The sequence below is a fragment of the Vulpes lagopus genome, chromosome 1 (assembly GCF_018345385.1).
Source record: "Vulpes lagopus strain Blue_001 chromosome 1, ASM1834538v1, whole genome shotgun sequence".
Taxonomy (NCBI): Eukaryota; Metazoa; Chordata; class Mammalia; order Carnivora; family Canidae; genus Vulpes; species Vulpes lagopus.
In genome coordinates this window covers 140,832,805-140,852,465 of record NC_054824.1, presented here as the reverse complement: position 1 = coordinate 140,852,465, position 19,661 = coordinate 140,832,805, and the positions used below count along the sequence as shown (strand labels likewise).

Here is a 19,661-nt window from a genome sequence, read left to right as displayed (position 1 = left end):
GTATTTGGTGGTCCCAGAGGTACACAGTTTTAACACTTTCTGCTTGGGATTCCAGGGCACTCCGGCCGCTGTGATCTAGTGGCCACCTGTGGTCTTGGTTTGGAATAATGCCTGGGCATTGTTGTCTGCACAAGCTGGAGAACCGAGGTGGGAATGGGTCCTGGAGTTTCCTACCAATGGCCATGTGACTCTCAGCCCCCAGTCCTTTTCTCAGCATTCTGGCTGCTTAGAGTCTGGTTCATGGGCCAGCTCCATGGACATCAAATGCAGACTCTCAGGTCCCATCTCAGACTGGCTGAACTGTAGTCTATTTTTACCAAGCTCCACAGCTGACCTGAGTGCACCCTTACATTGAGAGAACCCATCTGGATCACACCATTTGCACAAAAATGATTTTAGCAAAGCTCAGAACATAGCAAGACCCACACCCAGAGCATGTATGGGATATGCATGAGCAAGGAAAGGGGTTTTGTCTATACTCCCAGACTGAAAGGGCAAACAGGCAACCATGTCCCTTCCCTCTAGGCAGCAGGATGGGGAAGAAAGTCCCCATTCCAGCGTCCTGTCTGTGTGCCAGCGCCAGGCCCTCACTTCCTCCGTAACTCCAGGGAGAAGCCCCCCACCCCGATCCTATGTCAGACACACCTGGAACATCAGCCTGCCCTAGGGCCCCTCTGCAACCTCTGCCAGATGCTTGCTTCCTGTTTCTTGTAGTGCAGTGTCAGCGGCCCTGGCCACCCCTCCACCCCCTCCACCCCCAACCCCTGGCCTCTGGGCAGAGCAATATTTTGTCCTTAGTACCCTCGCCTGGGCATTGCATGGAGCTACAAGATCACCGTCTACCTCCCACGTCCAGAAAACTGAACCCACCTAAGCCGCACAGCTCATTAATTATGGCACAGCCAGGAGTTGTTCCCAGGTCTCCTGACCCCCCGTTTGAAGCTCTGTAAATGGCTGCACAAGGTCTGGCTCAGCTCTCATGACCTGGCCCCTCACTCGTAGCCCTCCAGATTCTGCAAGTGGCTCAGGGCCCAGGAAAGTGGGGCAGGGCCCATATTGCCAGGTGCTCCTCGGGTTGATGTCCCCACCACCAAAAGCCAAAGCAAAAAAGTATCTTTCTTTTCCTTGAGCACCTTTTTTTGGTCTTTATTTGGGGAGGTGACACCAAATACGGTCTGATCCAGGGGTGGTCGTGGGTCTCCCGTGGGTTATGATGGAAGGGCTGGGCCTGGAGGCAGCAGCCCTGCTGGATGTGCTGGCCAGCACTTGAGAATGAAAAGTGGGAACAGATGCCACCAAGAACACTGGAGGTAAAAATCATGAATTTCCCAAGGCTGTGAAAATACCTTAAAGCTGGAATGGCAGCAGTTTACCGCTATCTTTGGGACAGATTCTCAGGATTTTCCTAATGGGAAAAGGTGATTTCAACAATATCATGGGCACTTCTATCAGATGTTTTAGAAATAAATGCTTATCGATGTGGCGGGGAACAAAGAAAACAACAGTAACTCTGGCAGAGAACCCGTCACTCATCTCTGCATGCTGTTTCCAGTGACGTTTCACCCACTTGCAGCCATGGCTCTCAGAAAGAAGTAGGCAGACCCTCTTAGGCAGGCCTTGCAAGCTTCATCTATAGAATGATGGCAGATATTTTGGAGGGATACCCTCCGTTTCTTTCTCTTATTGTTTTGAAGAGAAGACGATGCTTGCAAAAGGCTCTGGAAAATAATTTTGCAGTGCTCTTGTGTCAGATACCTTTCCAGCGAGGCCACTTTCCTTGGATGGCACATGTTCCTCCACTTGGGCAGGAGGGCTCCCTGTCCTGGTGCACGCCTGGCACCTTACACCTGCCTGCACTGACTCTTACCTTTGCCAAGTGTCAACTATGTGTTCTCGTCTGTCACCTTCACAGGATGATGAGGTCCTTGGCAGCCCGGATTATACCCGTTTATCTAGGCTTTCCCAGCACCCAGCATGAGCCTGGGATTGGGTAGGCACTCAAGTATTTGCTGAATAAATTAATGAAGGATAATTATACCATGCACTTTAGTTTCTGAATGGTATAATGAATAATCATTGGATATTTTAGGGTATGAACTATTTTTAAGAAGGCCCCTCATTGTAATTGTTAAATGCTTGATAAATATTGAAATAAAGGTGAGCATCTTTCATTGGTTGACAAAAGTAATAGCTGAGTCATGTAGGGTTTTGCAGGTTATAGGAGAAGAGCTGATTATTTTCATTGGTACTTGGATAAAAGAAACGAAGTTTACAGATGGTGATACAATGCTCAGCCATCTGTGACCAACCAACCAGAAACCCAGGAATCCTGGGTTGGTTGGACAGAAGACAGACCATCGAAGACAGAGATCTTGCTCAACAGAATATAGGAACTACATATTACACAGGTCTGTTCTGTGTGATCACAAAATGCTAAGCCTTTTGTTCTATAGCCCAAGAGTAATTTTTTGATCATAATAACTTATTTTTTTGAAGTACTTTCAACTTTTCTTCCCCTAACGTCACGGCACACATAGAAAATAGGTGGTACAGTGAATAGATAATGTTTATGGCCAGAGGGCCTACACCCATGGACTCACGTCAGCTGCCCTGCTCTAACTGTAGAAGTGCCAGTTGTTGTCTAACTGTAGAGTGCCAGCTCTAACTGTAGAAGTGCCCCCAGGCCCACCTGGTTCCTTAGAGGCTGGTGGGTGCTCTGCCGGCCCAGCTCTGTGGGCGCTGTGGCACATGATTGGAAAGCTCTGCCCTCGATAGCCCGCGGGTAAACCTTAGTGGCTGAGTAACTCCATGGCCTGCCCACCCGGTGTAGGAGCCAGGCTCTCCTTCTCTGGCAAGCCTTATTAAGAGTCCTAGTGCATGTAGGGGCATGGTCCTTGCCTTCGAGGACTGCCACCATCCTCTTTTTTTATAGGCAGGAGTCCAGCAGCGCTTTCCTCCTGTTGACTCACAAAACAAAAGAACGAAAGAACAGTTATGAGGCACAGTATTTGTTCAGAGGTGCTTTTCCTGGACAGCGGCGCCCTAGAGTACTTCTGCCTCTACTGACATTGGACATACAGAAAATGTCAACTGTTCAAACACCAGAGTTAAAAATTTTTTTGTAGAGGACCCCATCTGTCACATACAATTTTGAAGCTTCCTGCCATTTCTCTGAGAGGAACTAAATAAACCCAGACCACGTATGACATTGTTCAGAAGAGAGAAACTGATCTCGTCCATCTCACTGAAAATCAGTCTTCACCCAGACAGGCCCAGGCCTGAATTCTTTCTGCAAGTTGTCTTTCTCAGATTTTGAACAGATGTTCCTGTCTCCTGCAGGTGGATCGATGCCATCCATACATCACTTGCAATGCCCAACATATGGAGCATCTGGAACCCACCATTAAGAACATTTGTCACCCCTCCCTAAAATTTGCCCCCTCAAAACCCCACTCCAAACTTGCCTGTGTATCATTACATTTGTGACACTCAATAAAAGGCCAAGGAAAGTTCCAGACCATTGCACACTGGCTTCTCTAGTAGCAATGTTTCCATATTCCCTTTCGCCATATCCTCTTCCTCACCCCCTTCCTCTCCATTATCTGTGGCAAGCATAGAGAATTAGTGATAGCATTTTCTTCGGATAAATTTGAAAACAGTCTCAGACTCCTTCACAGAACACTCAGACAACCAATACCAATTAGCTCGAGTTGGCACTTAAGAGTAAATTTATTTTCCCCTCTCTAGCCTTAAAGGAAGGTGTAGACACTGTACAAGTTTGAGAAAAGGGTTATATCAAGGCCAGTGTGTTGCTCTCAAGCAGAGGCCTGGCTACAGGCCCTTTCAAGCCTCACAGGATAGCCTTTCCTCAGTAAGTTCACCAGAGCTCACATCCTTTGATGCCAGTCTTAGAGGAGATCACATACCATACAAGGTTGTCCATTCTCTGATCATATAACTTCAATATCCTGGAACGTTCCAGAAACATCCACTCTCTGTGGCTACACAGAATATGTCTAGAGTAATCTAAGATGGCTGTGTAAGAGAGGAGTGCCAAAGAGATAGGTTATTAAGCTGGGATGTTAAGATGTTTGTGGATCCTGAGATGGTCTAGTTCTATTGGCATGTCTGAGGAAGGGGTAGAGGACCTGAGGGGAGAGACCAATATGCCAGGACCAGGTACCCCAGCCCTGGAAGAAGCAGGTAATGACTTGGGAAGAAAGTTTTCAAATTCACTGCATGAGCTTCCCACAGTTCAACTCCACATGATGCTGCCCTGAGAACCATCGTGATGTGACAGCTGTGGGTCACAAGGTTGTAGAAAGGATGACAAACATGTGAAGGCACATGCAGTGGGCAGCTGGGGAGGTAAGGGGGTTTAAGGGCTGACAGATTAACTTGGTTTCATCACTAGGTGAGCAAGAAGAGCTCAGAGCCGTGAGTTACAACCCCTGGACTTCTGCCCAGGCCCTTCTATCACAGGAACAGCTCTTTGGACAAACCTCGGTTTCCTTATCTACAAAGTAAGGCCTTTGAAGTCTGTCTGTTTAAGAGCTCTTCCAGCTAGAAGCTTTCAGAATCTAAATTCTCTTTAGAGTTTTTAGTAACCTTCCCGGTTTCAAGACTAGCTTCCCCTGATGCCCTAGCTCAACAGAAGAAAGGAACAGAAAAGCACCAGCCTTTTTTTTTTTCTCTTTCTTTGAAAAGTTAGATGGTCCTGTTGGCTGGGGTGTGCGTGTGTGTGTGTGTGTGTGTGTGTGTGTGTGTGTGTGTGTGGTTTATGGTTCAATTCTCTCCCGCAAGACCTCTTACCTGGGCTCCTGATTTCCCGCACAGGGCTGGAGGAATCTAGACCATTGAGATGTGGGAGGAAGCTTCTTTCCAATTGGGTGGTGTTTCTGGTCCTCAATTCCGGATGCTGGACTTTGCCCTAAACCCAAAGCCCTTCAGTTTCTGGGGACCTCCTGCCCATCCTCTTGCTGACCCTCTGGAAGTTCACTTTGCCTTCCCTGATCCTATGCCTGGCACACGTCTTCCGGTTGAGAAAGGGTATCATGGAGGAGGAGGAGAGAGGAAAGATAAATGTTCTGTAGCTTGCTCTCACTCTGCCCTTCCTGACAATAGATGACTTTCTACACTCCCTGAGGAAGACTGGCTCTGGCTACCATGGTTCCCCCACCTGGTTTCAGGCAGGTTTCCTTTAAAGGGACAGAGCCAGGGACTGTGTAATAGGAGCTTCCCTGTCCTCCTTCAGTTACTCCTCTCATTAGAAATTCGCTCCAGTACTTGCCTTTAAAGCAATCATCTAAGTGTTGTCTCCTCAGGGGGCCAATTTGCCTTCCAACCTCAATAAACTCCCTTAATTCCCTGTATAGGCAGGGCACAGTCTAGAGGACAGTACTGCCATCTCGATAGAAATTTCTGCACAGCCCAATACTAGATGCTGTCTTTTTGGCTCTGTGGAAATTTTCAGACCTTTCCTCCTTCTGACTTATGCTGATGGGTGTCCTGGGGACTCACCATGGGACTCTCTCAGAGCAAGAAGGGCATGACCTAACCACTGCCTCCAGAAATGACTTGAGGTCCATATATTAGGAAAGGGGACACTCCCACATCCCATGGGGCTATGGGGCCTGGTGGGCTGGAGTTTGAGGAGGGAGGCCCAATCTAAACATGTTTTGTTTGGCTTCAGGGTATGATGGGTCAAGCATCACTCTCCCTCCCATGCCCCCAGCCTGTCCTAGGTTTGTGAACCCCCACTCCACACACACACTCTCATTGATCCGGTGTGAAGCAGCCTATCCAGGTTTAAAACAAAACCTCACATTGAGGAAATTAGCTACACCCGAGTAGACAACCTCCCCACTGACGTCAAAGGCCCCCTTCCCAACATGCCAGGTGTTTTAGAACTGCCAAAGAGGGGACCTGATCACGGAGGTCCTCCTGAGGAAGGAAAGCAAACAAAAGCTGGCGGGCCCCACATTCCAGGGGCAGGTGTGGAGCGGACTAGAGATCAGTCCCCTGCACAGGGTCTTTACTTTGGTATTGCTAGTTCAGGGCCCATGGACGTCTGCCAATGACACCTTTCCTTGTCCCCCACCTGACGGCTCTTGGCTCAGTTCTGCATGCCCTATCCCTTACCCTCTTGCTCTGGTCTTTCCTGAGGGTTCCTGAACTTCTTGTTCAGGTATGCTCCCTCCAGCCCCCTAATCTGCCCTAAGGGTGGCAGGAAAGATGCCATCTGAGCACAACATGTAACTGGTTTGAAAAGCCTGGAAATAATTCTCCCTGAGGAGCCATTCACAAGTTCATATGCAGCCCATGAGCCACATGAGACATGCAGAGTATCTGTCATATATGCTAAGGGTGGGGCAATCAAGGCCCGTTCTGTAAGAGAGAAGATCAAGATTTACTCTTGTTCCGGATGAGTCTTACTGAAGGCTGCAACGCCAGTGGCTCCCTAAGACATCTGTCTATGCCTACACATGATTTCCTTGAAGGCTCAATCAGAATTCACTTCAGAACTGTTTTCTTCACAGTACTCATGGCTCCCTTCAACTCCACATATCCAATCTTGTAGAAGGAGGAGGGCTGCACTGATCACTAGGGGCTAAACTTGGAAAGGTCAGACTTCTCTAGAGTTCAGGTGGCATAAATGCATGCTGGGCTAGACATTCTCCAAAGAGCTACTTCATTTACTTCATTCTGTTCCCATAGCTTGTTCTGTATGAGGGGGCTGGGGACTCATAGTCATCAATTTACAAAGGGCAACACTTTCCTAGCAATCCTCATCTCCCTCCTTGGGGCCTTGCAATTCTAGTTTCACTAGGGACAGAATTGTTCCCTATGGATTCTTCTATCTTCTCTGAATGGCAAGAGGTGGGAAAAGTCAGGCAAGTAAAAAAATCTCACATAAAAACTGAATGCCTTTCAAGTTGCCAAATGAGACTGTGGTTTATTGAGTAGAAATCACACCCACACTTTAACTGCCAACTCTTAACTAATTTAGATTATAGTTGTCCCCAGACCCTTGCAACCTTTATGACCCAAGGAAACAAAGCTCAGACTCATACAAGAAGCACAAACAAATTGGGGCACATGGGTTTGATGTAGCCACAAACATAGGCCAGGAAGATTTGAATTTCCAAATGGGCAGATCTTAGAAGACAGACCCAAAAGAAGAACTTCCTGAGAGGAGAGAGTGACAGGAGGGCAATTAAAAGACTAGGCACAGTTGAGTGATGTTGGCACCTCAGCCTGCATTCACATAAGCATGTCGAGCATTTTGGTAAACTGACCAAGTGGCTAAAGGTCAAGCTATAGGAAAATCTGTAAGGGCAACAGTGGTATGCTCTTGGTTTATTTGATCTCCATATTATTAACTTTTTGCCACCTCAGTGATGCCTCCTTCTCATTCCTATGTAGGGATTCAGGGCCAGAATATCAGAGAAACTACTGTTAGAGGACAGAGGCTACATGGTCAACTGGTCTACCCCCACCCAAAGCAAGCATCCCCAACAGGTGTCTAGCCCTTGTCCCTGCGCCGCCGGAGCAGGGAACTCAGTGACTCACGGGATTATTTCTAAGTCAACTTCCATTGTGAAAAAGTGCTCTTCTCCACTGATTCAAAGTCTGATTGCTTATTAATCCCACTTAGTTATCCTTTGAAGTAATATTGAGTAAATTGACTTTTTCCACATTCATTACTCCACACTGCAGACAGCCATGACCCTAGCCATTTTTTTCTCTTCCAAGCCAAATATAACAGTGTCATCATCATTTATGATAAAATAAGAGGGCTTTAGACCTCATTTACCCACCTTAGACTCACCTAGCATGTCCTCAATTGCCAAAGACTCTTTCAAAGTACTCTACCCATTTTTTTCTTTGTATTCTCTCCTCCTTTTCTATCTCAACTATTCTCGGAAATGACTCCTACAACCTAAGATGCAAATGACTGATCATGCTTACTGTGTTACCTTCCCAGGATTGTTTATATTTTAACAGGTTCAAAGCGTTGAGCTGAGGGGATGGGTGGGAATGTTTGGGCATCAGGTAAGATAAAGGACAAGAGACAAGGCACAGAAATCTTTCTGGGACCCCTAACATCAAAAGCTTGATACTTTTCCTGAACAGAAGACCAATCCAACCAGATAATTCATTCAAGATAATGAAACTGGTGCTGTAAACTAACAGAGCCTAGGCAATCTGTTGTGTTACCCTCATCTTCACCTCAGGTGAGACTACTCACCCGGCCAGGCAAATTCCCATAAAATGAATTCCTTGAAGGCAGGAACTGGGCTGATTCTTTCCCGATTTGTTGTCAAGCACAGTCCTGAGTAACATATTAACAGTTCCTCATACATGTCTTCTGGATGAATAAGTGAATGAGGTCAGACCATAAGGCAGAGTTTCTAGGGGCTTCGCTCACGAGAGTTGGCAAGTGGCCTTGGGCACAACGGAAGAATAATATAAACATACATGGAGATTCAAGATTCAAAATCCCATAGATTTTCTGAAATGAAACACATGATTTTTGAACTAAAGAATTCAACTTATTTCTTGAATTGAAGAAAAGAAAGGTTACTGTTGGGATCTGAACTGGTGGCCTAGAAGATCAAATGGAAGAAATATCTCAAAGCAAAGCAAAAATACAAATGGTGAAAATTGTGAAGGAGATAAGCAACTTGGTGCAGAGCTCAAGGAGACTGAACACGTGGATAATAGGCATTCCAGAGATAGAAGGAAAAGATGGAGAAAGAGCAATAATCAGACAAATGTTAGAAGAAAAGCTGCTGAGCTAAAGAAGGACTTGACATTGTGGATTGAAAGGCAGGACTGATGAGACAAGACACACTCTTAGGCTTGACTTAATAAAATTCCTGAAATCTACTGATAAGGAGAGAATCTTATGATCTTTTAGAAAGAATAGATTACTTACAGAGGAAAAAGAATGAGATTGACATCAGATTTTTAAATTTGTAACATCTGGAAGCCATAAAATGGAAGGACAATGGCCATAGACAGCTGAAGAAAAGGCTGTGGCCCAAGGAAGGATCACCAGCCAAAATGCCATTCTTTTGCAAGGAAAAGAAACTTTGTGGATGTGCAGCGTCAAAGAACATGTCATCCATATTCTCTCATCTAGTATTTGAACAAAATACTCAATTCTCAAGCAAGAGCTCTAAACAAGTAATAAATGAATCAGAGCAGAGATCACAAACCAGGGAAAGGTGAAGAATAGAGGAAACAGTGATAGAAAGTAACATGTTCACTATATATCGTAAACTCCAAATGGACAATGATAGAATTACTGGGAATGTGGTACATAGGGACAAAGTAAGGATTCTTGCACAAATAAGAGGCAAGGGAAATAAATGATCTCAGCAAGATCCAGAGGTGGGTGATACTAGAGAAGTAAAAGTGTTATAAGAATGGGGGCTTCAGGGAGCAGAATAGTGAAAGTGGTATAAGGGTTTTAGTTATTTAGGGTTGGGGAAGGACCATCAGAGAATGGCAACTCTTGTCAGGGTAAACTATCTGGCATCTTGTTTTTATATAATAGAGAAATATACTTTTGATCATGAGTGTTGGGAAAGAAGTAGGAACATCTAGGGAAATGGAAAAGTAGACCTTCCAAATGAACAAAGAAAAAGATAGCAACAGGATCAAACTTGCAAAATGAGGAAAGTAAAAGCAAAGCAGTCATAACCAATAAATAGTAAAAAAAAAAAAAAAAAGTACGGTGGAATAGGTAAAACATACATATTGATGGCTATACTAAATAGGAAGAGGTTAAACTATCTTATTAAATTACAGATACACTAAGATTAGGTTAAATATAAAACATTGCTAAATGCTATTCTTAAGAAGTGAAAAGAAAATGATCAATGTTGAAACAAAGGGATAAGAAAACACTAGGAAGAAAGTAGGTATGGCAACTCTAATGCTAGATAAGTTGGAATGAGGTTAAAAGCATGAATGAGGATAAAAATTGGCAGTGTATAAATAGTGAAAGAGAACATTTATGAAAAATTAATGACTCATTTCCCATAGGCACCAAACAACGCAGCTGATAAATATATGAGACAAATGTTATAGAAATGCAAAGAGAGTTTCATGAAACTATATAATTTTAATTGAAAATAATTTTTTCTTTTTTTTTTGGTAGGCTTCATACCAGTGTGGAGCCCAATGTGGCACTTGAACTCATGACCCTGAGATCAAGACCTGAACTGAGATTAAGAGACACTTAACCAATTGGGTCACCCAGGTGCCCCACAGTTGAGTTTTAATAAACCCTTTTCAGAATTAAGATCCCATAGACAAAAAATAAATAAGCACATAGAAAAATTAAATGATGAAATTAATAAATCAATTTAATATGTATTTCCTTCAAATAAAAAATTTGCATTTTGCATCTCCAAAATCAACCAAGTCCTTGGCTACAAATAAGAATTCATATAATTTTAAAATAGAGGTTTTACAGGCCATCCCCTCTACTCATAATCTAGTAAAACTAGGTATAGAAAGTTAAAAAATATAAAAAGTCCCAAGTGCTAGGAATTAAGAAATCATTCTTAAATAATTTTCAGATCAAAGAGAAATCAAAACTAAAATTACAAACTATTCAAAACTGATCAAAGTAGAATACTTTATTCCCAAAACTACAGTACACAGCTATAGCTATACTCAGAGGAAAATTAATAGCCTAAAAAATGCCTTTGTTGTTAAAGGAGAAAGATCTAAAATGAAGAAATTTCACATTAATTTTAAAACATTAGGAAAAAGGAACATTTACATTTGAAAAAATAGGAAAAAACAGGAAAAAAATCAACAAAATAGAAAACAAACCAGAACTGGAGATAGGGCAAATAAATCTCAGCCTGCTTCTTTGAAAAAGTCAATAAAAACCTATCACAATGATGAGGTGAGCACTGGGTGTTATACTTTATGTTGGCAAACTGAATTCAAATAAAATTATTATTATCTTTTTAAACATTTTATTTATTTATTCATGAGAGACACACAGAGAGAGAGGCAGAGACACAACACAGGCAGAGGGAGAAGCAGGCTCCATGCAGGGAGCCTGATGTGGGACTCCATCCCAGGACTCCAGGATTACACCTTGGGCCGAAGGGAGGCATTAAACACCAGGGATCCCCTGAATTCAAATAAAATTTTTAAAAATCATGAACTTGATTAAGTAAAAGAAAGAGCAAGATTCCGTAAGATTGGAAAGATATAGCCATACATACAGGAGAGATTGAAATCATCGTAAGAGAGACTAATGAGTAACAGCATGGCAACAGTGTTGTAAATCTAAAGAAAACAGATTATTCCCTTGCAAACAAACTGAAGTTTGACCAAGAGAAAGTAGAAAACTCAACTATGTCGGTTATCAGAGAAATTAAAAGACGAGTCAAGATGGAAGATTTAAAAGTACAGCAGGACAAGAGTTTCATGGGAGACAGCAGCCCTCGTCTGCTGGGGAAGAAGGCAGATGGAAATGGCAGCAGAGGAGGGGCAAGATGATGAGGTCAGAAGGAAGAGATGAGGAGATCTGGGGAAGGGACAGTGGAGAGAGGGAGAGGGGCGTGTGTTAGGGACAGTTTTGGGCAGCACCTTCTCCACTGCCCCTGCTGCCCAACATACGTTCCTATTCTCTGTAATGACTTTATGTTCAGCCATATTTGTGTTCACTATTATGTGTCTACCTAAAAGCTGCTGTCTGGAGTTTGGGGCGATTGCCCCATTGGGGGCAATCCAATGGATTGGATGTGGCCCCCAAAGCTCTCCTCCCTTCTATCCTGGCGATTCACTCCTGTGCAATCTCTCGTAGGTGGTGTCTCTGTGGTTAAGGCCTCTGCCCCCCTACTGATCCATCCTACTCATCAGTGGGATGGGAAGGTGCTGGTCAAGGCAGGACAAGGTCACTCCAGAGAGCTCTCCAAACCTCCTATCACTATTTGGGCAACTTCAGAGGACCTCTGGGCATCTCTCCACGGCCATCGGTCAGGGTGACCTGCGAGGGGCAGACTTTTCTTAGAGGAGTGGGGATTTGCATTTCTGCCCCACCCTTCTCCATGCCCACAAGAGAGATGCAGCATCTGCCTGCCAGACTGGCTTAATAAGATTTGTTCTGCTCCAGGAGGAGCTTATTTGACCACATTTGGGAAATACCATCAATTTTCTGCCTCTTAGCCATAAAAGATTTTTTTTTAAACATTTCATTATTCCTAGACGACATCTCTTGGCAAGTGAATTCAGTGATTAGTAATACTTCATCCAGGCAGTTCTTTCTTATTTCAAATGAGTAGATGTTTTCCTATTTCTACATAAATATCTGGTCATATGGATCATAGTGTATTACAGAATTTCTAAGGCCCAGTGGTGTTTCCAGACTTGCTGGACGTGCTTTTTCCTTCTTCTGAATCACTTAGCTCTTACCCATTTTTCCTCACATGAATTTGGCAGCTGGCAAAGCAGTTTAACATTTAATTTCTATGGGGGTGGAAGCAGGGATGTGGGAGAAAAAAAGCAACCAAGATAGCTGTGACCTTGTCGACGACAGAGACGTGGGGCAGGAAAGGAAGGGAGAAGAGAGAATCTGGTCTAAGTGAACTGAAAGGATTTTTTTATATCCAAATAGTTTTCCTGTCCTGGAAATCCAATATAAAGCAGGGTTAAAACCCAGCTCCCATCAGATCCCATTCTTGGGGTGGAGCGTCTCATGGGCTTGAAGGAAAGGAAAGCAGATTTCTGGGCACAGTTTGTCCGTAACGAATGAATGAATGGGGTTATCTGGTTCTGTTATCTCTCGTTAGAATATTTGGGGGGGTCCCCCTCCATTTTGGGTAATTGAGCCCTGTCTGGAAGCCCAGCAGGGAACTGAAGCCTCTGTCCTCTGTAGAGAGGGATTCATGAATCCCAGAAGGGCAGGACCATCTGGCCTTCAAAGCTCCCCTTCAAGCCTGGGATTCTAGGAGCCTCCCTGCTCTTCCTGCTGGAAACTCCTTCTTCCTCTCATGGTGTGCATCTGCTGGCAGAAGTGAAAACAGAGTGAGGGGACAGAGGAGGGGTGGTTCCCAGACATTACTGTGGAAGGAGCGCCTGGTGTAGCCCATTGTATGCTGGGTCTGTCAAAGAGCCTCAGAGCAGACTTTTCTGATCCCGTCATACTAATCTCACTTTCCTAAAAATCTTCCACTATAACCCAGCAAATAAAGGCTATGTGGGTGTCTGTGGTAAAGAACTTGGTGGCGTCTTTTTGGGCCTGCCCTCTGCTCACGAGCTCCTGATCATTCTCATGGGGAGCATCCACGTCAGGCACTGGCAAACTCAGGCTTGTGGGCCAAATATAGGTTTTGCTTGTTTAATAAAGTCTTCTTGGAACACAACCATGCTCATGTCTAAGGCTGTGTCATGCTCCAATGATGCAGGTGAGTCTTTGCTAAAGACACAGTAAGGCCTCCAGAACCAAAACTATTTACTATTTGACCCTTTCCAGAAAAAGTTTGCTGAGCCCTGATAATATATATAAATAAAGACAATGTAGGCTAATGATGTAATTGGGAAGTCAAATTATGAACTTCATGGATCACAGTTTGTCCTTCTACTCAGGCTAACCATTTGTTTTAAGTATCACAGCCCTCATAAAACTTCCAACACCCACAAGCAAACAGGAAAATGAGATAAATTGCCCCAGCTTTTCGCCCTCTGAGCTCAGATACTTTTTTCAACCAGGATCTCTGCTCAAAGTTGCTGGTTTGACTTATGCTGAGAAATGCTTATCCTTCACCACTTTATCCTTTATAGTAAAAATCAGATACAGAATCTAACTTTTATTAATTGCTTCCTGCTAGAAGATATCAGCTTGCCCTTCCTCTGACCACTGAATGTGTGAGACTTCCTATTTAGACACCCCAGTGCCCTGATTGTCCCTGTTTGGACTTTAAAACTCTATCCATGTGAAATTCCTCTCTTTTATGTAAAGCTGGGTGTGCTCATCAGCCATTAGCTCAGTGCACTGATGCACCTTCAATTCTTTGCGTGTGTCTCCTGAATTTCCACCTACTCTGTGTCCACCTGGGAACCACTTAGCAAGTTCAGTTTTATAGCATCTATTATTCAGTTAAACATGCTCAAAGATCATCTTGTAATCATCTTTCCAAAAGACTAAATAGAAATGTTTTTAAGACAATGACATTTAAAGCACATGCCTTACTTCTGAAAACTCTGGCAAGCTCATACCAACTTCCTCTAATGTCATGTATGGATAGTTGTGGCTATTTGGGCAGAGAGAGAAACTGGCATTGGGGAAGGGAGGTACAGGTGTGTCTGGTTCTACACAGGTGCAAGGAGAGGCACAAGAGGTGAGTGCTGCGGTAGATTGACCCAGAGCTGAGACCACAGGGAGCAGACACCAGGTCCAGGAAAAGAGCATTTCTGGCTAGTCACCGCTGGGGGACTTCTCTTCTTCACTGCTCTTCATTTTCAGGTAGTAGATGCGGTTGGCCTCTGGGTAGGTGACTTTGCTGAGTGGGAGCTTGTAGATGGCGGGGTTGTTGGTTGTCAGGAGCAGGAAGATGAGGGTAGAGAGGCAGAAGGCCCAGGTGCCTGGTGGCACACCAACCTGGAAGAAGTAGCACCGGGGTCTGAAAGTGGTCCTAGGCTTTAGGGACCCTGGGGGAGAAGGATGGGGTAGGAGTTGAGGATGGGGATCCTTCCCTAGTGATGACATTGATTTTTGGGTTCATAACATCAGAGTAGCTGATCTAGGCATTTGAGATGTTGGTACCTTTGGACACAATCAGAATCTTTTAATGATGGAGCTGAACTTCAGCCTTGGGATGATTTCCCACATCTAGCCACACACAAACACCTCCATCTGCCCATCTAGGTTCTCCACTGCTGGTTGTATCACTCTTTTGCACACACACACACACAGCCAGGGGAACACAAATACAACTGCCAGTCCTTCTCTGGGCAAACCCTCGATAAACCTTGACAAAGACATTGACTAGCTACCGTAACACACTCAGTATTCTTCCACAAACTGCAAATGTCCTCAAGCCCTGGCTGGGGAATGGCATGTTCAGGAGAGTCCAAACTTACCACTGACATCATGTTGGAGAGGGCTGCTCCCATGTATGCACAGAACAGGGCTGTGGAAAAACAAGCACCATGTAGTCAGTTTCCCAGGGTCTGCCTCCACCTCTCCCCAAGGGCAGGGGTCCCATCCTGTCTCTAGCAGCTTCCATGTCTGCACCATACCCTGACATCTGGCATATTTGCTGGACATAACCACCATGGTGGTTATCTTTGCAGGTAGGTGTAGCCACTCTCCCACCAGATGGTGTTCCCAGGGCAGAGGTTAAAGCCTTCTCTCCCTTCCCCACTTTCATGCAGAGTCAGGGCTCAGTAAGCATCTTCTGTTTGTCCATACTGACCTTGGGGAGAGTCTGTCTGGGGGGTGAGGGGTCAGACTACATGAGCCCCCAACAAGTCTCCTCCTGTCCAAGATTCTAAGCAGCCACGATAGACCCCGCTGGACCTTACTGGTCCATGAGCTTGTCTTTACGAGCCAGGCATCTGAGTTCACCCTAGGATGTGGCCTCCAGGACAGTTAGGGGGGCTCATCCACACCCCTGTGCCTCTGAACAAGCTCCTTCTGCCCCTTTATCTTTGCTCTTTCTGTTCTGTGTCCAGAAAACCTTCTCCTGCCCCCTCCCAGCCATCCCCACCCTGGAGGTATTGAGATAAACCCCATGCTCCGCCCGAAGCCTTCCCAGATGGTTCTAGCCATAAGAATCTGCCACTTCTCTGAAGGCCGAAGGCAGTTACAATCTTAGCCTCAAAATATCTGGCACTTTTGACTCAAAGAATATTTACCAAGTCTACTGTCTCCCTGCTGGCCACTGAGGGGAATGCAAGGGACATGGAAGTCATTTACAGTCTCCGCAAATGAGTGGGGAAGAAAAACAACAAAAAAGCTCTTCTGGATGGTACTCTGTCCATTACATGTCTCTAATTTTGCTTATTAAAGTCCTGCTGTTAAAAAAAAAAATAAAAAATAAAGTCCTGCTGTTTACAGAGAATGTAAGCAACTCCAGAGCAGGAAGACTGGTGGAAAAGATGGGGGTGGGGTTTGAATCTTGCCTCTGCCCTTAATAACTGTGTTCTACACCAAGTTCATGAACCCTTCTGGGCTTCATTCTCTCACCTGTAAAATGGGCCGATAATTGATGCCTGCTAGTGGGCTTGGGAGGATTGAGTTCACAGGTGGTGCTGGGCTGCCACTGTAATAAGGCCTGTAGCCCATTTCATTTGGGATGGCATACTATTTGCTCCATGGGAATCAAGCTCCCACGGAATGATTTTCTGAGACTCAGTGCTCCCAGGTACATCATCTCACTGGGTCTTTCCAACAATCTTTTCAGATATCACGGCCTTAACCATCATGTGATTATACATTTCCTAATGTGCCAGATGTGGCTTCATGAGGATGTGGTCACCACTGCCTTGCCCATGTGTAGCCTAGGGCCTGGCACTCAGCGGTGCTCTATAAGGTTGTGGGATGAAAAGTCATTACATCAGAACACTGCCACTAGCACATTAGGAAGTGCATATGTGATCTTGTACACCTACAGTACTGCTGTAGGTGTGGTTGTGACTCTATTTGACAGAAGAGGCACCTCAAGTACCCCAGTGCTGGGACCCAAGCCACAGGTCCTTGTATTGCTGCTGCTCAGTTCCGATCAGTGGTCCCCCATGGGTTTCAGATCATCAAGTAGGGAGGGAAGGAAGGAATAGCAGAAGACTTGGCTGCCAGCTTTCCCCCAAATACCCACCACAGACGAGGGCCAGCAGGTGGGTCTGCCAGGTGAGGGCGTAGAACATGCCCCCGATGGCGATGCAGGAGAGGACACAGTTGTAGCTCCAGAGGCCCATGTAGATCGTCTCAAAGGGCGTGGCCACCGTCAGGGCTGTGGGACAAGGGGTAATGTTTCTGGGCAGTTCCAGGTCCCAGCACAAAAGCCGCCCCGTGGGTGGTGCCAGGCCTCAGGGTGGCTTCGCTCCTTCCATCTCCCTCCAGTCCCTCCCCGCCTCCCATCAAAGGAGCCTCTACAAATGGCATATGGTCTTCAGTAGCTGGAAACAGGAAGAGAGCAGTGGTTTCCAAATGGTGTTCTGAAGATTTCACACAGGGGTATGACTATTTCCAGGGTGAGGGGAGGTCAAGGCTTTGGGATTCTTGGCCTTCCCTACTCCTTTGGCCAAAGCAACTGCATTTTTAGCAAGAACATTTTCACTTAAGAAAGGTCTGCTTCCAATGGTGGAGGAAAAGTATGTATGTGCACATGTAGAAACATGGGGATAGAGAAATAATATAGCAGGAGGGTGGGATGTGAACAGTGGGTGAATCAGGTGAAGAATGTATGGGTGCTTTGCGTCCCATTTTTATTTTTGTAATTTTTTGGTAAGTTTGAAGTTATTTTCAAGTAATCTTTAAAGTTCTGCTTCCAAGATGTTTTTGAAAAATATTGAAATGAGCCAGCAGGATCCTAGTCCCACATGCCTAACTCCAATTTCTGGCTCTACTGTCCACATGTACAGACATAAATGCATATACACACATATGCATACATGGAGAAATATTAAGGCATGTTTGTCAAATAGTGACACAAGTTTTGAGATTTTTTTTTTTTTTTTTTTTTTTTAGTTTACTTGAGATTTCGAAGTGCTGGATCGTTTATACCCCGTGGTTTGCTGTTCTCCTTCTCTGAATTACCCTCCCCTTCCTCCCATTGCTCAGCTCCCAGGGGCTCAGTTAGCAGGCCAATCAGGTCTTCAGTCCCTTGTGTCTCTCCATATATCCTGCTGCTGCAGTCTGCTCCCTTCGGAGACTCAAGAAAGGGAAAAATAAGTCCCTATCCTTGACAGTGTTCAAAAACATCAGTGAAGATAATAGGTCTAGAGTATTTGCCATGTGCAGTGGTGAAATGACCTCAGGAAAATTATCCCAACGTCCTCCCTGCAGAGAGGGGGACTCTCTCCTACCTGCTAGCATCCCCACGATTGAGCCAATGGCTGCGTGCAGGCAGATGAGTGGCGAGGAGATGAACAGAGCCATCAGGAACACACCGCCTGTCCAGGGATTGTCGCAGCCGTACACCTGGCCGACCCCGATGGGAATGGCTTGTAGCAGCTGCAAAGTCAACAGAATCCAGGTTACTGGAGCGTGGGCACATAACGCAAAGCCCAGGCCTTGGGGTCAGGACTGAGCCATTCTTGGTGGGGGTAATGGGCTGGAACGGGGGATGCCGGGACCCTCCAGCATGTAAGAGAACTTGGGAGGAAGGAAACCAGCTGGAACAAATCACTCCTCACTCCACCACCTAGCAGGCATCTGGCATCCCCCATGCAAAGCAGGGCCCCCAACACAAGTGCTTCTGAGGGACACACGGCTTCTGCTGAGAGAGGAGAAGCTTTGAGGGGACCAGAGGATAACCTCTTCTCTAGACTGCGTCTGGCGCTTTTGGGGCCCTAAGGTATTTCCTTTAGACCTTCTAAAATCCTATAAGTATTCCAGGAATATTGGAAATATTTTAGGTCATTCTGATGATTGATTTAATCCAAGGTCACCCAGCTCATTGGTGGCAAAAGCCAGGCTAAAGCCTCAGAATTTGACCCTTCGTCTATAAGTGGTTGCTGTATATTCAGTGTTCCCTAGGGTATTTGGGGGCTCTGGGAAGGAGGAGGCACTTCCCTTGCTCAGGGAGCATTCAGCAGAAAGGTTAATGTGTGCAACAGTGGAACACAGAACAAAGCCAACATCCCTGAGCCTGAGAGCCATTTGGTGGTGGTATAATTGGAGATGGTTACTTTTGTGGCCAGATGGCCCTTTTCTGCTCAAGCTGAGCCATCCAGCTCTGATAGAGGAGGGGAAGAGGGAAAGGAGGGAGACTGGCGGGCCAGGGAGAGCACTGGCCTGGGAGCTGAGGGCTCCAGATTTCAGGGGGCTCTGCATGAGCTCATGGTTGATGACGGGTATGTCACTTCCTCATGCTGGGCTCTGGTGTCCGCCTCTGTAACATAAGGAGGCTGCCCTAGCAGATGATCTTCTAGCTTTAAAATCCTGCAGTCTTTACTTCATTCCTAGGTCATGTGACTTCTTTGAGGGCAAGGCTCCTTTTTGTCTGGGTACATATTAGATGCTTAATAAGTATGTCTTGCTTAGCTCAGAGGTTTCCAAACTTTGCTGTACATTGAAAGCAACTGGAGATCCTTAAAAAAATAAAATTGATGCCCGGTTTCTCCCCAGACATTGTGATTTAACTGGTATGTACCTGACCAGAGCCTCAGGAGATTCTAACATGCCATTGACTCTAGGGACCACTTGGTTAGTTATATGTGACCTACTGCAGATGTTGGGGGTTCATTGCACATCTTCCCTTGGGAGAAATTTTGTAATTTTTTAACAAACTGATTCAATTCCGGAGTCAGTGTGATTTCTTTAGAGAATAGTGTTTTGAGGAATTCCACAGAGCTTTTAAGCTTTGCCCATCCTTGTCTCTGGATGAGTGGCCTTTTGATCACCAGGCACTATTTGGGCCTGAGCCTATGGCCTTCTGCCAGGAGTGACAGGGTGGGGTGCC

The 19,661-nt window shown here is 45.4% G+C and overlaps 1 protein-coding gene across 2 annotated transcripts in view; it reads right to left on the bottom strand.

Annotated features, from left to right (window-relative positions):
- Nucleotides 1-19,661, bottom strand: part of SLC14A2 (solute carrier family 14 member 2) — a 53,421-nt gene that overhangs the window by 15,377 nt on the left and 18,383 nt on the right. The window contains exons 6-9 of one of the 2 annotated variants that reach the window (XM_041762192.1): nt 18,064-18,211; nt 16,854-16,988; nt 15,118-15,167; nt 14,461-14,635 (exon numbers count right to left, since the gene is read on the bottom strand). In XM_041762192.1, coding sequence (XP_041618126.1) covers nt 14,461-14,635; nt 15,118-15,167; nt 16,854-16,988; nt 18,064-18,211 — 508 coding nt within the window. Of the gene's footprint in view, nt 1-4,812; nt 5,542-14,460; nt 14,636-15,117; nt 15,168-16,853; nt 16,989-18,063; nt 18,212-19,661 lie in introns of those variants that run through there. The other variant, XM_041762281.1, reaches the window with a different exon arrangement.